The 21351-nt window shown below is 37.1% G+C and overlaps 1 protein-coding gene across 1 annotated transcript in view; it reads left to right on the top strand.

The window, feature by feature from the left end:
* adam12a (ADAM metallopeptidase domain 12a) overlaps window positions 1-21351 on the top strand; it is a 130044-nt gene that overhangs the window by 82600 nt on the left and 26093 nt on the right. Inside the window, exons 7-11 of the mRNA XM_028476005.1 lie at window positions 5884-5949; window positions 6756-6827; window positions 7710-7879; window positions 9279-9363; window positions 15252-15400. Of these exons, the coding sequence (XP_028331806.1) occupies window positions 5884-5949; window positions 6756-6827; window positions 7710-7879; window positions 9279-9363; window positions 15252-15400 (542 nt within the window). The remainder of the gene's footprint in view (window positions 1-5883; window positions 5950-6755; window positions 6828-7709; window positions 7880-9278; window positions 9364-15251; window positions 15401-21351) is intronic.

Below are 21351 nucleotides of genomic sequence, written 5' to 3' on the forward strand. Positions count from 1 at the left end.
AGAGGGGAAAATAAACAAATGAAAGCGTTAAAAATATAGGGTTTTATGTTTACTTTTAGTTAAAAATGATAGGACCACTGAATATTACCAGCAACTGACAAAACAACAACAAAAACACACAAAAAAAAAAAAAAATATGCTGAATAATAAAAAGTTTGGACAAGGAACAAAATACACAAAAACACACACACTAAGAGAGAAAAATACACAAGATCACTACAAAAAACACAAAAATAACAGAGAAACATATAGAATGACATAAGAATCAACCAAACGACACCAAAAACACACACACTGAGAGAGAATAATTTAAATACACACAAAAGCGACACAAAATAAGAGAGAAATATAATGAATAATTAAAAAGAACAGAAGACAAATAACAAAATGGCACAAAACACACAAAATGATGATAGAAATGATCTTGATTAGAACATGAACTGAAAATACAAGGACATCTTGGTCCCACATCAGGAGGGAGATGACAGGAAATGATAAAAAAAAAACTATAGAAATCTATTCAGGAGGCACTAAATACGGTTTTATTTCACTTATTTACAAAATGAGATTCTTTACAATGTGTTTTATCGCTCATTCATTTCATCATTATGGTCTGTAGTTGTTTTTTTTTTTCTGAGCAAAATGCGGTTTTCGGACAAAGGGAGTACTTGAATTCAAAAGTTAAAGAAAGGGGGTACTTGAGCCAAAGAACTGTTTTAAAGGGCCAGATTTGAGTTTGCTTGAGTTTTTACACGTGTTTTACACAAACGCATATGGCTGATGTACTCAAAGAGTCACAAAAGTCTGAAAAGGAGGCTGTGCAATATTAAGGTCGTAAAAAAAAAAGCTGAATTGTGAGGTACTTTCCATGAGCTTTGTTTTTGCAGTCATCGTATTCCGGTAGATATTGAGATCAATGTGGGAAGTGGTCCAAACATATGGCAAAAGCTGGCTAAAAGGCTTTGTCCTCGAGCTGTGTGCTTTTATATTGATTCGTTTTGTAAGAAGAAGTCTTCAGACTGTTTTATTTCACAGCTTTCAGAGGCTGAGGACGGTGCTGGCAAAATCCTTCATAAGCAGACAAATCTTGACAGTAGAGAGAACGATCATGACTAAAAATAAATGAAAAAGAAATCGGAGACTGCTAGCAATAATTACTGGATTTGATATATTTGATTTCTTGGCTCGCACAATTGTTTAATTTGGTTTTAATCTAATACCTCACGTGTTTTATTAAAACTTAATATGGATATCCACTATAAAATGGAAGATTGTGTACTTGTCTCTGTATAGATGAGTAAATATACACCAGGAACAGTTTATTAAGTCTGTATTTGCATTGAAATGCGAGCTCAATTAAATAAGTTACACAACGTGAGCACAGCCGCTTTGATAAGCTCCAGAGTGCCACTACTTGAGATTCTAAGAATAAAGAGGTTTGCTGGCAGAAAGCCACAGATGATGATGAGAGTCAGTAGAGACGGGCAGAGAAAGAGACGAGCTGACGAAAGTGAATCCCTGTAATCACGATTGGAGAAAACAACGGAACCAAATTATTGGATCTCATCTCCTTATAGCTTGAAAAACAACATCTTGGCAAGGATCGTTGCTAAAGGGCAGAGGTAGGCAACTTTTATCACAGCGGGGCCACAAAAATGTGTTTGTTTGATCGCAGGGCCACATGATCAACATTCATGTCAGCATTTAGATTAATGAGGAATCTAAACACTAATACAGGAAAGAACAATTATTTATTATAGTAGTTTTGTGCATTTTTCTCAATCTGTGTATGTTTTTTTGAGTCATATTGTGTATTTGTGCTTTCATTTAGCATTTTTTGGAGTAATTTTTGTGTATTTCTGTTGTCGTTTTGCTTGTTTGTCAGTACTGTAGGTTTGCGGAGTCATTTTGTTATTTTTTTAATCTTTTGGTGTACTTTTGTTGTAATTTTCTGTCATTTTGTATATTTTCTGAGTAATTTTGTGTATTACTGATGTCGTTTTGTTAATTTTTGTAGCAGTTTTGTGTGTTTTTGGAGTATTTTCTGTGTTTTACTCTTGTCTTTTACTGTATTTTCCTGCAATGTTGTAATTCTTTGTGTATGTGTTCTTGCTCTGGTTTTGTGCGTTTTTCTGTTATTTTGTACATTTACTTTGGGGGCCAAATGTGTTCCCCGGACCGCCAGTTGCCTATGTCTGTTCTAAGGAGTATGGTAATCATGCTTATTATTCTGGGAACAGCTAAACTTGACAATGTTGTTTACCATTTGACACAAGCATGCAGGTGCGTCTCACCCGTGGGGGATGCAGGGGGATGAGTCACCCACACTTTCATAAAAACAAAAATTCATCCTCCTCACTTTTCACAGAGGGATTCATTGTTGAAAACCTATTGGTCCAGTTAGATTGATTGATTGGTGATCAAGCCAATCAGAGCCAGCCATTTGATGAAGAGTTAACAGCGATGAGTAAAGTGGCAAAAAATGAGTAACTGGTGGGAAAAAATGGTCCAAAAGCGGTAGAAACATTGCAAGAAATGAGTGCAAAAGTCACTAAAATGGGCCAGAAGTAGTGAAGATTGGCAAAAAATGGTGAAAAAGGGTAAAAATGTGAAACAAAGAGACAAAATGTAGGGAAAAAATTAAACAAGTGTTATTTATTGGGCAAAAGTTAAAAAGTTTCCCCTTTTGAGAATTTCTTTATCATGGTTTTAGTAAATTAATTTCCCCTACCTTTAGAACACCCTCACTTTTAAAATGGCTGCTCCACCCCTGCATACATAGTTATACAGAAATCCACCAGGCTTCATCATCAACCACAGCTGGTTTTAATCCTTGACTGTGAGTAGCTTGGACATAAAGTTGTGTCAGATTTAGCAAGTAATGGTCCTGACGTTTCAGAGCGATGGAGCTTTAAAACATTTATTGGTAAATCATATAAACCAACTGGAAGTGGCTGGAGACTTCACATTTCATTCCAATGTTAGTAATAGTTTTACAGCAACAAACGTGCTGTAAATTCATGTTTCCAAATGGATTCCATTAGAAAAACATGGATGTTTCTCGCTGGGTTGATGGGAACTTAGTCGTGCTCATGTGCGTTTCTTCCTCCCATAGACGTATTTATCACCACGGGGTGCCTTTAGAGCACACTAGCACAAACTGGCTTATCTATGCAGGAGGCAGATAAGCACACAGAGAATCAAGGCTGCCAGGCCAGCGAGGATAAAGAGGCTCAGGTTGAAAGGAGGCCATGGCGTAAAGGCAGAGACCTGAGCCAGCAGTATAGGAAAGGATCTGTGTGTGTGTGTGTGTGTGCACGTGTCTTTCCTTTCAGGTGAAACAGAGTCTCACTCTACATGTGGTAAAAGTGAGGGTTTTTCTTATCTCTTTTTTAAAGGGGAGGGTATCATGTAAAAATCACTTTTTCAAGCTTTATACCATGTTAGTGTGTCATTCCCTCCTGAAAAACATACCTCCAGTGTTGCTCAGAGTGATTCACATATTTTTGAGTAATTTTTTAATCTCCTGCCAGCAGCCATTTTCCTGCTGTCTTGCTCGAGAGGACGAGGCTCCGCCTGGGGGACGGGGCCCCTCCTATGTTCTCTTCCTCAGTTCAGCCCACAGCACGTGGCTCTGCAGATTTTAAATACTTATTTTAAATACTTTTGTAAGAAACTCCTGGCTTATGTTGCCTGTACTCATTTATGTATGCATGAAAACAACTGAAACCCAGCTATTGTGGGTATAAAATTACCAGAAATAATCAGTTTTCCTGCAGGTAAGCCATGTATGCAGGAGGCAATGCTCAGAAACTGATTTATTACTTAATGGGATAACTGCTCGTGAGTTTTATTGAGATATGTGTGACCTCAGCAGCTCTTACAGGGTCAGATGTGAAGAGTCGCTGATTGCTTTGTGCTGATTCCACTTTCTGCACTCCTTTGTGGAGTGCATTTCAGGTGAAAAGTCATTCAGAGCAGTCACTTGCTAAATTTAGTTTGCCCTTTGTAGAAAGTTGTCGTTAAGTGCGTCCTTTTAATGTCTTTCTCTCAACCAACCCCCTTCTTCTTTTTTATCCCCTGGTTTATCACTTTTGTTTTATTCACCCTCTGTTCCCTCTTCCATTTTGCTTCTCATCTATGCCTTTCTGTCGCTTTCACTTCCATCTTTGTTCTGCCTTATATATATATATATATATATATATATATATATATATATATATATATATATTTAGTCAAGGTCGTTTTATTGTTTTTTTTGTAATTATATACAATAACATTAATGATGTTTCAATTGAGAACAGTGCAACATACCCCTCCTCCGCACCATAGCTCCAGCAAAGCTATTCTCTCAATGTATTATAATCAGAAACAGAAGTTTAAACATGCTGTGAATAGTAATTTATAGTAGGTTTAGGAGATATACAAAATAAATATATGCATATGTACACATGCACAAATGCATACACAATAGATACATGCCTATACTGTATATATTTATGCATACAAGGGTTGGGGTCAATTACATTTTTCAGTTAGTTACGTTTTAAATGATTGTTTATTGTTCAATTACAATTCAATTATGGTTACAGTGACCAGCATTCCGCCTCTTGTGGTGTATCATATTTTCTTATATTAGAAATGAACAATAATAAGTTAACCCGTGATTTAAAAGTGATTTTTGCCCAATGACTGAGATATAACTTGGGTGGTATGACCCCAAAAAATGCTGTTATAGGAGTGGGTTTTTATGATATCTTTAAAAGTCCAGAATTTTGCTATTTTTCACCCATCTCCAACTGTTCTAAGAACCCCAACAACATAGCATTTGAGGATTTTTTTCCAATCTCTCCTGTTTTCTGGAGTTTTAACCCTCTGAAAAGTCCCTTTCAGAGCACTCCTAAAAACAGGCTGTTTTTTGGGCCTGCATGCATATGCACTATTGGGCGTAAACATACGCACTACTTCAGTTTGTGTTTATCACAGCAGTAGGAGGGAGAGTAAATCATTAACAGTCACTTCCTTCTCCTCATCACCTCTACTGACCACACAAATAGTCTATTCAAGACAATAGTCCTTTGTTTTGTCCAACTGCTGTGTTGCATTGGGTAACAAAATGTCAGATCATCCCAAAAAAGCGATACGAGGCGGTATGACGGCTACTAAAAGTGAAACTGTAAGCGCTCGGACTGCGCCGTAGGGAAGTAAACTCTCAACTGTCAGCTGTTTCAAACACTCACATGAGCTGCTACGTCGCTTTCTTGTCATCCTCATCGCTTCTGATCACATCAGTAGTCCATTTTAGATGATAGTCCATTGTTTTTTTCCAACCGCTGCGTCGCATTGGGTCACAAACGCCTCAGATCATCCCATAAAGGCGATACGCGGTGATACAACGGTTGCTAAAAATGAAACTGATTGTCTTAACGTAACATAAAGTTAATAACTGTGTGAATAACTATAATGTCAACATGCCTTTGTTATGTTTGTTTTACCTGTGAGGTAGTTTGAGAGTGAGGAACTCACATTCTTTTGTAGGGTAGGAGGAGCCAGGGTTGTCAGGAGGAGGCGTTTCCACCTTATGACTCATAAGGCGAGGAAAAATCCAACTCGCCCATTTGGAGCTGACTTTTTACAAAATGTGGAATAACAAGGGAGGGAGGGAACGTTGGCCCTCTGAATGAGACTAAAGGAATGTATATCACTGTAGCAAAAATGATTATAAAGAACATTTTTCATAGTACTGCCCCTTTAAGACATCTGTAAATGATGAGAATATCAGTTTCAAAAACTCGTCTAGTTTTGGGAAGGACCAAAACATATGTGTAAGAGTGCCTGGTGCTTGGCTTCCTTTTTAAATATCAACATTTATTTTTTATACAGCATAAACGTCACGTACAGACTACGACCAAGTACGTGGAGCTCATCATCGTGGCCGACAACCGGGAGGTAAGACCCCCTCTTCACCTCTTCACCTTCCACCTAAACCCCTGCAGGGAGGAAGTCCTACTTTAACCTCCTTTGTCCCCCCTTGGGGGGACTGTGCTGTTGATGCCACTTACCCTTCCTCTGTTTAGATACTTATGCATACAGCGCGTGAGTCCCTGAGCACTTGACATACAAAGGTGTCTCCTCTTAAATCCAAAAGATATACGATGTAGGTCAATGTCACATACTTTGAAGCCTCAGTGGCTGAATTAATGCTGGGTATCATTAAGGTTTCAGGGACCATGTTGTCTTTGCTGTCATGGAAAAGCTCTTAAAAGAAAGAATTAAGTCACAAAGTGGAAAAACTACGATAGTTATTTTAAACTGTATCTAAAGCTGGGTGCACGCATGAAGATAATTGGAGTGTTTTTTTTTCCAGATTTCCCCCCTTCCTAATAGTTACTGGTAGATGACTTTGTTTTATAGCACGTGTCAAACTAATGGCGGGCGGGCCAAATCCGGCACTTTGGAGCATTCAATTTGGTCCGCAGGAGAAAGTAAAAATGTGAATATAATCTGAATATGAATATGAATCATTATGTGAATGAAACTTATATTGCATGATTGCAGTCATTTATCTTCATGTGTGAAAATCTCTTCAGATTTATAAAATCTTTGTGTGTGTAACCGACTTTACAGAACACTTTAGCTGCCTGACACTACATGCTAATATGTCAACAACACTTTCTTTGTTGATAATACACATTCATGAGGTCTGATCACCTCTCTTCTCCTTGTCTTTATTCTGCCTCCCTTCCATTGTTCAGTTTCAGAAACAAGGCAAGGATATGGAGAAGGTCAAACAGCGGATGGCTGAGATCGCCAATTACGTGGACAAGGTAACAATTGATTCAAAGGAGGCACAAGCACTGGCGGAATGTAATTTATTAGAGGTCACATCGAGCATGGTGGGAATTAACCAACCCATAAGAAAAGGGCTGATTGGATTATGAACGGATGATCAATTGCAAAAACTCAGTGGGGATGTGTTGTGACGGCACCGGTGTGTAATAGATTGTGCAGCGGGTGGCAGTTTAATAAAACAAGAGCTGAAAGATTATTTATTCATATGGAAAGTGGCTGTGTTACTAAATGTTTTAGCTTTTGGTCAGAGCTCCAAATAACTTAAGGCAGAGATGGGCAACTTTTATCATAGTGGGGCCACGAAAATGTGCGAGGGCCAAAAATTACTAATCTGAGCATTAATATAAGCTTGAAAACACACATTCTGTGTTTTTAAATTCATTTTGTAGATTTTCTCATCAATATGGCACATTTTTGTTGCCTTTTTGTGTGTTTTTCAAGTCATTATGTGTGTTTCTGTTATGCTTTTTCTGTTCTTGTTGTCACTTTGTGTATTTTTTTGTCATTTTGTATAATTTCGTGTGTCTTTGAAGTCCTTTTGTACGTGTTGTTGTTTTTGTAGTCATTGTGTGTGTTTAAGTGGTTGTTTAGTGTGTCTTTGTTGTCTTGACATTTGGTGCTTGTTGCTGTCGTTTTCTGTGGTTCTGGAGTTTTGAGTATTATGTTGTTCTTCGTATAACTTCCAACTTCATGAATTACAATTTAGTTTTTGGGGGCCGCACAAAATTAGACCGAGGGCCGCATGTGGCCCCAGGGCCGCCAGTTGCCTGTGTCTGTCTTTTTTGGCTTTCATAATATCAAGTGAAGAGCGCAGAAGCAATATATAGAAAACTTTTCTCCTTTCCAATGTTTCTTAGTTCTACAGGGCTCTGAATATAAGAGTAGCGTTGGTGGGCTTGGAAGTATGGAACGATGTGGACAAGTGTCCCATTTCCCAGGACCCGTTCACCACCTTACACGAGTTCCTCGACTGGAGGAAAGTCAAGTTGTTGACTCAGAAGCCACACGACAACGCTCAGCTCATCAGGTATTGCTTTTATGAGCGTTCGCTTAATTACGTGCAACAAAGACATAATGAATAATTTTGTTCACCATAATAAACGAAGTGTCATTACAGGCACAACACAACACAAACAAGAAATCCTATTATTCATTTATTGCTAATTCAGTGCACATAAAAGTTAGTTTTTGTTGGTTTTCGATAAATGCTCATACAAAGAAATGAAACGTAAGTTTGACTCGTCACAAAGTAATTCCGGCAAATTTGATCCATAAAACAAGCAACAAAAACAAACCCTAAACAAATCCATTAGATGAATAATTAAGAGCCGTGCATCGCACAGAAACAAGTTGAGATGAGTTTTCTCAAGTGAACCTAATTTCCACGCATTCTAGAAGAAGATGTGAAGTAGCATAGGCTAATGTGGCTTTTACTGTGTTTATTGGTCATTTCAACCTCTTGCTGACAAGCTCAATATGTTGGTATTTAAATTACAGCACCACCACTGATGTTTAAAGGCAGGTATTTTAACTTTTCCTTTGAAAGGTTAACCAGATAATAAAGAGAGAGGAAAAAAGGAAATAATAATAATAATTTAACCCATCCCTGAGGAGCAGTGGGCAGCCATTTTGCAGCGCCTGGGGAGCAGTTCGGGGTTAAGGGACTTGCTCAACATCCCACAGTGATGGCCCAGGTGAGGCTTGAACCGGCAACCCTCCGATTACAAGCCCAGCGTCCTTAACCACTAGGCCACCACTCCCTTGCGTTTCCTGAAGAAAATGGAAGTGAGGATACAGGTACTGGCCTGAGCTGCACTGTATTAGCTGTATTAGCTTTGCATTAGCATTAACTAGCATTAGCATTGGATAGCATTAACATAGCATTAGCTAGCATTAGTCTAGTGTTAGCATTAGCCTAGCATTAATATTAGTCTAGCATTAGCACTAACCTAGCATTAACGTAAGCATAGCAATAGCATTAGCCAAGCACTAGCTAAGCATTAACCTAGCAAATCATGACAAAAAGTATTCTTTGTAAAGGAATATTGCAGCACTCTTCAATTAGCTGCTTGCTAACAGCTAATTCCAATGTCATTTTAGCAGTTTTGCACATCAGTGCTACAGTACTTAAAGTAGTGCTAACAATGCAGTGGCAAACACATTTTGTGAATTTTTACTCAACAGCAATAAATACAATGAACACAAAAAGACGCTAGTGCTATGAGGGACTACGCAGGAACAGAATGTGACGACTGTGTAATTATCTCCTTTGTTTTGCGTTTATTTAGTTTGGCATTTTAATTTTGTAGTAAATGTTTTACAATGATAATAAAGAGATTTTATTCTACTGTTCAGTGTCGTCTAAATAGGATTAGTATATTAAGTAGCGATTAGATGTGATAACCATTGTGTGTTTTTTTTTTTAGTGGGGTATATTTCCAAGGCACTACTATCGGCATGGCACCCATCATGAGCATGTGCACAGCAGAGCAGTCCGGAGGAATTGTCATGGTATGTTTTTATCATATAAATACCATTAAGGCTTTATTTTCACTCCTGTACTCATGGAAACAAATGCGACCATTACGTTCACCCACGCAGCAACCTCTACTGCATCGAGAACACAAAAAAAACAAAAACGTGGTCACTGTTCAAGGCTTTGTAATAATGTTCCTTATGGGAAAGAGACATAAAGATTGCTCAAGTGCTTTGGCAACTCATTAACCTTTTTATATCGTTTCTCCATAATGTTTCTTCTTAGTGTCTCAGGAGACCCCAAAAAGCCATATTGTCCCTATTGGACGTACAGCTCAGTTTAATCTTGAATGTGTAGAAGTTTAGAATGTGTAGAAGTTTAGAGGAAACTGGCACAGACTGGCTCCGCCTGTGTCTGTATTATTCTGGAGTGTTGGAAACTAGAGGCTGAACTTCCTTTTTCTCTTTTTCTCCATCCTGGCCTCCTGAATTACCCCCACTGCGTCTCCTTTGTGACCAATGAGCTGAGGATTTAACAGTTGATATTTACTTAAAGGGATCTTTCACCGTTTTTACAAATGTGGCCTAAAACCTTTGAAATGTACTTATTAGAAGTTATATGACTAACAAAACACATTATTTTGCACCATATTTGTACTTTACAGTTTTGGAACCTGTGTTCTGTCTTTTTGAAATAATATGATTGATGATGTCACATGGCCCCACTGCCTGTAAACATCCCATTGTTTCCTATTGGAGTGAAGCATTCAGCCTGCTTTTTTGGGTTTTTAGCAGCTTTTTAGGTAAAAACGGCCAATTTGTGCTGCTTTTGGTTGCTCTAAAAAACCAAAAAAGTTAAAGATGCCAATGTAAACCTATTTTGTTTACTGGAAGACAATAAAAACAGTTGTGACCCGAAAAGCCTGTGACCAAAGGGGGCGACAGTTCGAAATGAAGTTAGGCGAGTAAATTACAGACTGTTGAAGATACACATAGAACAGAGAATAGAAGTCCTTTTGGGTGGGAGTCCTTCAACGGTCTATGATTTACTCTCTAACTTCAGCCACCAGAACATGTCAGCTTACTGTTTAAGAGGAGAGTAAAGGTCCCTTAGGAGAGCTCTTCTTCTCTGCTTCATTGTCTCCTACGAAACCCTTTTTGATAATTTAGCAGCTTTTTCAGTCAAAATGCCAACTTGTACTGCTTTTGGTTGCTCTAAATAATCAGGAAAAGTTAAAGATGTCGATGTAAACCTCTTTTGATTACCGAAAGAGAATTACAAAACAATTGTGACCCTAAAAAATCCTTGACTCCAGGGGGGCGACATTTCCAACTCAGAAGTTTTGTGGTAGACAATAAAGCAGAGAAGAAGAGCTCTCCTAAGGAACCTTTACTCTCCCTTAAACAGTGCGCTGACATGCTCTGGTGGCTGAAGTTAGAGTAAATCATAGACTGTTGAAGGACACCCTCCCAATATTGTCAAGGTTTTTGTGTCTTCAATAGTCTGTGATTTACTCGCTAACTTCAACCACCTGAGCGTGTCAGCGCACTATTTAAGCTCTACTTCTCTGCTTCATACTTTAAAACATATTTAACTTTTTCTGATTATGTAGAGCAACCAAAAGCAGCACAAATAGGCATTTTGACTGAAGAGGCTACTAAATGATCTAAAAAGCATGTTTCACTCCAATATGAAACTATTGGAATTTTTATTTTTTATTGACTATTATGCACAGTACATTCATACAAAAAAAGTGTATAGAACATGACATCATAAACAACAATACAGAAGGAAAATAAATGAATAAAGTCATTGTATAAAGGAAATAAAAATAAGGTAGATCAGTCTAGATTAAAGAGGTTACAAAGCAGTCAGAATTCTAATCTTTAAATAAATAATTTATCAAAGTGAATGTGTGGATAGATGTCTTATTATTGATTAATTTGATGGATTCTACGTAATATATACAGTACACTAAATGCTGAGAGCTGTAAAGTGTCTGGAATTTAGATTTATGGATGTGGAGTAAGTAAGTTTCAAAGGTTTTTGGCCACATTTTATAAAAACAGTGGAGCATCGTGATTCCTTTTAATATCAGGTTACACACCTCACTAAGTATTTTTGCAGGTAGGCCAAGTAGCGAGTATCCACGGAGCCTTCTGCCTTGTTCTCATAAATCAGAGCGCATCGATTGCTTTAGAAGACACTCGTGTTTTTTTTTTTTTAATGAGATTCAACAAACGAGTGGACTTCAGGGTACCACCTATTCCATCCCAAATGAACATACAACAGTGTGGAATAAATGGTGACTGTATGGAGAACTGCGACAGATTGTTCCCACGATTCATTTTCTAATAATGTAAGTCGTGGTGCCATTATTCCACTCTCACTGCGTCTGAGTGAGTGTTTGTCTTTGGGGCCTGACGAGCTGTAAAGCTTTATGGTTCGACCCCACAGATGGTTCTTCATTCTCAGACTCCCACATGGAGCAGTTGGGACAGAATTAAAGAAGTGCACGTGTGACAATTAACAGAAGATTGGTGTTATTCTGAGCCAAATGCAGACACTTTTATCACAGCGAGGCAATGAAAGTGTGATTGTATCTGATCCGAGGGCCACAATATCAACATTCATGTTTGATTTAGAATAATTTAGAATAATGGCCAATCAGAGTGTTACCACAGGAAAGAAAAAAGGTTATTTTTTATTTATTTTTTTGTGTTTTTTTCAATCATTTTGTGTAGTTTTCTGTCATTCTGTGTATTTTCGTTGTTGTTTTTAATATTTTTTCTCTGATTTGATGTTTCTGTTTTTTTATTTGTATTTTTCTTTTTTGGAGCATTTAAATATTTCTTGTGTATTTTTAGTTGTTGCTTGGTATATTTCTGTTGTTCAGTAGGCTATATCATGAGTCATTTTGTGTATTTTAATTTTTGTTCTGTATATTTGCTTTGTTGATATTTTTCTCTCATTTGGTGTTTCTGTTGTTTTGTGTTTTTGTTGTTATTTTGTGTGTTTGTTGTATATTTTTTGTTGTTTTGTATATATCTGTGGTTTAGTATATTTTATATTTTGCTGTTTTGTGTATTTTCAATGTTTCGTGTATTGTTCTCTCATTTAGTGTGTTTCTGTTGTTGTTTTGTGTTTTTGTTGTTATTTTGTGTGTTTGTTGTATATTTTTTGTTGTTTTGTATATATCTGTGGTTTAGTATATTTTATATTTTGCTGTTTTGTGTATTTTCAATGTTTCGTGTATTGTTCTCTCATTTAGTGTGTTTCTGTTGTTGTAGCACCAGTAATCTTTTGTAATTTAGATTTTCTTTTGTGTATTTTGGGTGTTTTGTATATTTTTTTTCTGTTTTTCTGTATATTTTTGTAGTCATCTTGTGTTTTTTTGATCTCATTTATTCATGTAGGCATGTTTTTCTGTAATTTTTGGAATCAGTTTTTGTGAATATTTAAGTTGCTCATGGCTGCTTTTAGTCCAACAAATCCTCAACCCAACGTCTCAGTCGTGTCCCTTTGTTTACAGAATTCCTTTGAACTTATTAGCTAGCCTTTTCCTTTGGGTGCCATTGTTAATCATCTGGCTGTTAAATCTTTTACAGCCATTTATAGACATCTGGAATCTGCATTTCCCAGACCCATTCGTCAGATTTATCTAATTGGTGTGGTGAGACGTAAAACAGAGAGTGGCATGAAGTGCCCTCGTGAGCTTTTCAGCTTTGGTTGGGCTGTAGAGGTGTTGAGAAATAGGATCAGAGTTTTTTTGTTTTTTTTTGCTGTGCAGTTGCACTGCAGCGCTGACAGCTAATGACCGCTGCTTTCAAAAGCCCCAGCAGAGCAGTTCGTCTGAGTCTGTGAGTCTTGCACTGAGTTGCTGAATAATACACGATGACAGAGGACTCCAGAGACGTACAGCACTAACTCTACAAAAAGATGACAGCACAGTCCGGTGCATTTAACATCCAGCTTTTTTCATACGTTCATGTTTTCCGCACCTTAACCAATCACAGATTTAACTTTAATCTTAAACTCCAGGGTTGGGGTCAATTATATTTTTCAGTTACAACTACTTTTTCGATTACCAGTGTTCAATTACAATTCAATCATGATTATAGTGACCAGCGTTTTTTTCCAATTACAATTAAATGACAATTATTTTTTATCTTTTGAAACTCAATTACAATTAGATTCCCATTTACTAAAGTTTAATTCATTCAAATAACTAATCACAATTGCTAAGCCTGAAATTAGCGTCTCTTATGATAACTGGTACCAAGTCAGCTGTGAATTACACTATCATCTCATTTCTTTCCTATGTATTGGTTACCTTGTTAGGCTTCCTAATTAATGAAAATATTGGTTTTAATATTTTTGGTGTCAGTATACCCCTTGATTTACATTTTTTTTGAACAGTAAAATGTGGGAAATAAATAAGCTACTTAACGTTCACCTTCCTCTTGTGTTCCCTTTTACGATAACAGGTCTGTTTAATTAATATCTTAAATCAGCTGTAAAATACACTAAAAAATATTATCCATCATCTCATTTCTTTCCTATCTATTGGTTACCTTGTTAGGGTTCCTAATCAATGAAAAAATAGGTTTTAATATTTTTGGTGTGGGCATCTGAGCCTTTTTTTGTCAATATCCCCCTAGATTTACGTATGAAAGCAAGAATGTTCTGTGTGCGTGTGTGTGGAACAAATATGTGTGTGTTGGACCTGAAACTTTGTCAATGGCTTCCAAATAGAGCGAGTGTGTGTATCCGTTATTTTGGAGTAATTTAGTGTTTCAAACTGTTCACAATGACAACAGAAATGCACAAAACTACACCAAAAAACATACAAAAATACACATAATGAGTCCAAAAAACATACATTATGGAAAAATACACCAAACAAAAAAATAAATAAAAATGAGTTAAAAAAAAAAAAAAAAAAAATACATTTATCATGTACATGTCCCATAGAATTAAACCAGGGAAATCGCACACGCTATTTTACTTTTCACCTGCAAATATACCAATTTATAACAATACAGAGTACCGAGTATGTACCTCTTTGTACATCCAACCTTCAAACACACACTCATTTGGCCAAAATTGACAACTCTACTTAAGCTCCTCCCACTTTATGAATACATACTTCCAATGGGCACTGTACTAATTGTTGTAATTTGTGCTATATTAATAAAATTGAATTAAAATGATTTTAATAATTGTTAACTACATATATGTGGAACTATACAGAACATAGAACTGTAACAGGGTCCCCCAGTTTTGCGTTGAATCATAATTAACAATTTTTAGAGAATTTTCATGGCAAATACAATTACAAAGTCATTTATTTGAACTCAATTACAATTTAATTACGATTTTGATAGCAACAGATTTTTTTTTAATTACAATTATGATTAACCCCAACCCTGTTTAGCTCATCTTTTATCATTTTTGTGTGTGTGTGTGTGCGTGTGTGTGTGACCTCATCCTGTTTGTATTTGGGATGTCTTTATTTGTGAGGAGACAGATGCACATTCGGAGCGGTAACCCAAGGTGACAGCGAGCAGTCTTTTTCCGTTTCACGTGTCAGTGCAACAACACGCTCTAATGAGATCCAGCAGAATTGTTTGTTTAGTCCTTTGCGCTGTACAATTACACTCAAATCTATTTCTCCAAGTCGGTCCTTTGGGGATCAACAACTTGGCATGCATAACATTTAGTTACTTAGCATTTTCCTCAGAGTGCACACTGCTGTTTCTAATTAGTTTTGGTCTGTTTTGCTAAAAAAAAGAAATCAGAATGATTGAGATTGCTCGAGCATCGTAAATAAAGTATTACCTGTGAAGAGACCAATGAAGTGTAGAAATGTCTGAGGTGGAAGGATCTAATATGTCTGCTCTGTGTTTGATGTTTGTTGTAGGATCATTCAGACAATCCTCTGGGGGCTGCGGTCACTATGGCTCATGAGCTCGGGCACAACTTTGGAATGAACCACGACACACCAGAGCGGGGGTGTGGCTGCAGAGTGACGGCAGACCGCGGAGGCTGCATCATGACTCCATCCACAGGGTGAGCACTTTATACATAGTTTATATTTAGCAACGTGGCGCCAATTTATCAGCTTATTCCTGGTGCAATGGCTGGTGTCGATGCGTTTCTGTTGCTCACTACTCAGCTCTGACGTAGTCTGCATGCAGGCTGAGTGAGCTTCTTTCTTCCTATGGACCATAAATTTTGTTAAGCGTGCTGAGATGACTTTGTTGTAATTTGCGCTATATAAATAAAGTTGAGTTGAGTTGAGCTGGGAGAGGCTCCAGCAAACCATGCAATCCCTGTGGAGGAAAAGCCAGGATTGAAGATGACGACAAGTCAAATCATGATGACAGGATTACGAAATGCTTAAAGGGCCTGTACTACGAAGCTGGATAAATATACCCGGGATATTTCCCAGTTACAGTAGAGGGCTTCACCTAACCCAGAGTTTTTCAATCTTTGGGGTCGGGACCCCATGTTTGGTCGCCTAAATTGAATTTTTTTTCTTCTTTTAATGAAAAAAACACACAATCTTAAGCTATATTCTATGCTTTCACTTTTTAAAAATATAAATCTAGTTGAACTAAAATGCAGTAACAACTTTTCACTAATCCTGGATATTCTGTTTCTGTAATACAGAATAACAAACTACAAAACTAATTATAGAAGTTTGCCAGAAATTCTTGATATTAAAATGGGCTCACGATTCAAAAAAAAGTTGGAAATCACTGACCGAACCAAACATTTTCCATCAGAAAACAGATGTACTACGAAGCAGGCTATCAACACGTTCACTTAAGACAGGAGATTTCAGCTGCAGGCGACGTGAGCACTCCTTTAAAATATGAAGAATAAAATCCATAATTTAGACTAAAAACAACGCTGTTGCTGCAAAAAAAAAGCAGGAAGGAAGGAATGCAGGAATTGATGCCTAAATTAGTGAGATTATGCAATATTGATTGATGGCTCTGATGCTGTGCTCAGCCTACATCATAAGGTAGAATATGTTTATATGTTATATTATCTTACAGGACTGAGGCTCTCTGCATCACCACAGAATACATGAATAAATAAATATGTCTGTCTGAAAGCGTCCAACGCACACAGGCTTTATCAGCTGACTAATGTAGGTCAGTCCATCAGATAAACATCTATGTTTTCTATAGGATGTCATCAGGTGAATGAAACTAAATATTGTCTCTCTCCTTTCAACATCACATCAGATCCACACAGTGACGTGTTCACACATTTTTGATCCTCCTTTTGATGGGCAGGTCGTTTTACAAGAGAACTGATTGGTCAGGAGGCGGGACTTTCATACTCGCTCAGATCCTTGCCAGAACAAAACCTACTCTCGACCAGGTTAGGTGTTCAGCCTAAGTTACCATGGTGATTTATTCCCGTTATAAGGTAAACAGCATCACAGTACAGCAGTAAATCCTGGAAGTTAGCGCGATAAGAAGAAATCCAGCTTCGTAGTACAGGCCCTGAAAGATTTCTCAATTTTAATGTTGTGAATCTGTTTTATTGCTAAAAAAAAAAGCTAAAATTAGATGAACAATAGGAGTTTCACATTGTGCTCATATATTAATTAACTTATAAGGTAGTGATTTCCTTAGTTTTCACTAAAATATCCATTGCTGTGGCACTAGCTGAGCTATCAGACAATCCAAATGCCTTACAGTAATATTACAACACAATTTGTTTCATTAAACTGCTGCTATATTCACTTTAAGTCCCACCAGGTGCCCATATTGGGATCTTTCCTATCAGCAGTTAAACATGCATGATTTAAAGCTTTACCCATTGGGTAGGAACATTTAAATCTGTTCTCATGCACCGAGCTGTTCCGACTTTCTGAATATAAAGTTAATGATTGCTGCTGTACTGCAGGGCAAGAGAAGACATTTCTTCTCAATATCAATAATCCTTTTAAGAATATAATTTTGCGTTGCACACGTGGGAGAAGAACATGTTCCTGACTTCACACATTGTTTTACATCATCTCTAACTGCATTAAGTTGCATTTCAAACATGCAAAGCCCGAGCTGGGGTTGTTGTATTTTTAATGTTTGGTGCATGTTCTGGGTCCAAATGTGTCTTTTTTCAGCCAAGTTTTTTGTGGTATGTGGGAGCATGTTTATGCTGGAAACATCCTCAACATTTGGTTTGGAGCTGACCCATAAAAAACATGTAAACCCTGTTTTTGATTATAGACTTAGAAGACAACAGAGCTGGAAAGATGAAGATTTATATTTTGTCTCAATTGGGGGGCATCCCCATCCCCATCCTCAGTCTTTTATAAATATGGAAACAAAATAAACAAAATCTTACAAATAAGACCATTTATGATGTGGCTTTCCTTCCATTCTTTTCAGTTTTCACTTATATTGTTAAATAATCACCTGAGATCAGAGAGAGAGACTTTAAAGGGATCCTCCACTGTTTTTACAAATGTGGCCTAAAATCTTTGAAATGTACTTATTAGAAGATCTATGCGTGACAAAACACATTATTTTGCACCAGCTTGCTTTTTAGATCATTTATCAGCTTTTTTGGTCAGAATGCCAATTTGTGCTTCTTTTGGTTACTCTAAATAATCAGGAAAAGTTAAAGATAATGATGTAACCGTTTTTTGTTTTACCGCAAGAGAATAAAAACAGTGGTGAACTGTGACCACAGCGGGTGAGAGTTCCAACTTTACTTTCCCTTAAACAGTGTGCTGACACGCTCTGGTGGCAGAAGTTAGCCACCAGATTTTTAGGTACATCAGCATCTTTAACTCAAACAAAACCATCACAAAGTGGCATTTTTGACCAGAAAAACTGCGAAATGACCTAAAAATCAGGCTGAATGCTTCACTCCGATGGAAACAATGGGATGTTGACAGGCAGTGGGGCAGTGTGACGTCATCGATCCTGTGATTTCAAGATGGCGGAACACTGGCTCTAAAACGTTAAAGTAGTTCCATTTTTAAAAGGCAATAAAATAGAATGTGGTGCAAAATAATGCATTTTGTTAGGCATAGATCTTCTAATCAGTACATTTTAAAGGTTTTATGCCATCTTTGTGAAAACAGTGGAGGATCCCTTTAATATACAATTAAAGGTACCCTTAATATATTTTTAAACCAAGCTGTCTGTACCAGATATTGTCATTTTTAAAGGAATTTTTGTCCACATTATGCTACACTATCGGTGAAAAATGTGTAGATTGCCCCTCACACTCAGGTCATCAGTCCGTGCCTATTTTAAGCAGCTCTGATTTTGATTCAAATGTCATGCTGTCACACATACACGCTTTACTGCAATCACTTGAATCTTCTCTGTCGTCATCAAATGTTTTCCCAATTGGGAAATCAGGTCTTTTTTTTTTTTAAGCAGGCCATGCTCAAAGACTGGCCTGTGACGAATGGCTAAAAAGGTCTCTCTGATTATCAGCGTCATGCAGTAATTGTTCAAACACAAGAAATCAGCTCCACTCAGCTGGTTGAAAATCCTAATTTTCTGTTCTGATTGAACCAGAAATAAATATAATTGGACATGTACAAAATAAGATGTGCATCATCCCTGTTTGATACAAGGCTGGACTCTGGACTGATACATCCTACTCAAGTAGAAGTACTGTTACTTGAAATTGTAACCAAGCACAAGTACAAGCAAGTCGTACATAAAATACGAGTACAAGTAAAAAGTAGCTCAATTAAATAGTACTCAACGTAAAAGTTACTAGTTAATTTCACCCCTTACGTATATTTTTGGTAATAAATCTAGCCGCGGTTCCCTTGCATACAGTAAACATCTCGTCTCATGTATAAAGTTAAAAAGGAAGAGACTAAATCTTGCACAATTGGAACTGAATTTATTTTCCACAAAGGCATCTGTATAAAATAAAAGATTTGTCTAAATGTACTATTCTTTTTCAAATAAAAACTCGCCAATTAATTCCATTCAAAATAGCAAAATTCAACAATAGAGTTAACAATAGATGAATTTATGAACTCTAAAACTGAGAAAATAACCAGCGCTTAACGCTGTTTTGGCGCAGTGCCTCACGTTTGATCTGATTGGTCGGCTATGATGTGATGCATTTGATTGTTTTCTGGTCATTTTAGTTTTTTTTGTAGTTTCACAACGTTCGTTGATCATTTTAAAACAAAAAATAATAATTTACTCAGTAACAGTTGGGTGTAGATGTAAGGTTTTACTTTACTTATTGTAAAACATACATACTGTACAAGTAATATTACTGAGTTATAAATATACTCAAAAAAGTACAAGTATCCATAACAGCAACTCAATTACAGTAACGTGAGTACTTGTAATCCTCCGGCATTTGCCATGCGCCATTAAAATTACAAGCTTGCTCAGTAACAGCTGTGTGTTGCTTGTATCCTGTTCACAGTGGTCACGGCCAATTGTCATGCCCCCCCCCAGGTCTCCCAACTATACATCCATCTTCCAACCCCCCCCCCCCATATTAGACCTAAATGAAAACAGGCTGGCGTTTGTCATCCTTTGAGATTATATCTATTGAAATCACGAACAGGAAACACACACGGCAACAAATTAAATCCTGATGTCAGCGTATGGACGAGAACACAAATATATACACACACACAGGGAGCGCATCTCTTTTAAAAGTCCAATGCTGGGCTTCTCTACGCAGCTCTGGGTTTGTGTTTGTTCAATTTCTTTTCCATTCCCGTTTTATTGTCCGTCTGTCTGCAGAGTTATGTATCATTGTTATGAAAAAGCTCGCTTCTTTGCCTTGGTTCATTGTTTCGTTGACCTAATCTCTGCTAGCAGACGTTTCCAGAAATGAATTCAGAACATGTATTAAAGATTTCAAGCCAACGACTTATCAGAACGAGGCCTCTCAGTGGTGTCGAGTAGAATAATGAGGTTGAAATCCACTCATGTCCAGCTCTCTGCTTGGAGTTTTTATCCTAAATGCTACATTTTAATTTTAGCGTGTGATTGTTTTTTCTCCCCACAGACCTACAACATGAATGTTAGGTTAAATGGAGTGCCTTAAATGTAAGTTAGCTCAGCAATAAATTGTGTATTATTGCCTGTGGAGTCATCAGGATTATGCTCCAGCACCTCATTGATCATTGTAAGGACAAGATTATACAGAATGGAATAGATAAATGTCAGAAAAACAGAAGTCTAGTTTGAGAATTGGGTTCCAGGTAGTGTCATAATCTTCCCTGTGGAATTTTAACAGGGCTTTGAAACTGTCATATCATATCCACTTTGCCCTCAGAGAATTACTCACCAATGTTACTATATGCAGATGATGTAGTTATATACACCAAGGAAGTAGTATTTATTTTTACCACCATTTTTTGTCGGACTACTTCAAAAGTACTTTTGACAAAATTCTAACCAAAGATGGACCTTACGTCATGGAATTTGAGTGGGGATCTGGATCAATATACTGATTCTGGATCAGTTTCCAAAAGCAAAAAAATCTCATTATTAGTGACATTACAAAAATTCATACAGTCATGGACTAAAGTATTTGCACCGCTGGAATTTTTCCAGAAAATACACAATTTCTGTCATAAATAGTTGCAATTACAAATGTTCAAATGTTTACTTCTTGATAATATTACGCACAGTGGACAAAGGATCTTGAAGATCTCTGGAGATGACCTTGTAACCTTGAGATTGTTCATATTTTCCACAATTTTGTTTCTTAAGTCATCAGATAGTTCTGGGCTCTTCTTTCTCTTCTCTAAGCTTGGTGTGACAAACACACACACATATCAGGTGTGATTTCTATATTTCCAGCTGTTACTTGCCACAGGTGAGTTTAAACAAAACGAGCATCATATGTTTACACACAGTTTTAAGAGTTCTTTACTTTGTGTAAAATTAAGTACATTTTGGCTTTTTTCTAGTTTTTTTGAATGCACATTAAGGAAATCAACACGTGTACCACCAAAAACATTTGTAATTGCAACTATTTCTGAGAAAAGT

The sequence above is a fragment of the Gouania willdenowi genome, chromosome 19 (genome assembly GCF_900634775.1).
Source record: "Gouania willdenowi chromosome 19, fGouWil2.1, whole genome shotgun sequence".
In the NCBI taxonomy this organism is placed as follows: Eukaryota; Metazoa; Chordata; class Actinopteri; order Blenniiformes; family Gobiesocidae; genus Gouania; species Gouania willdenowi.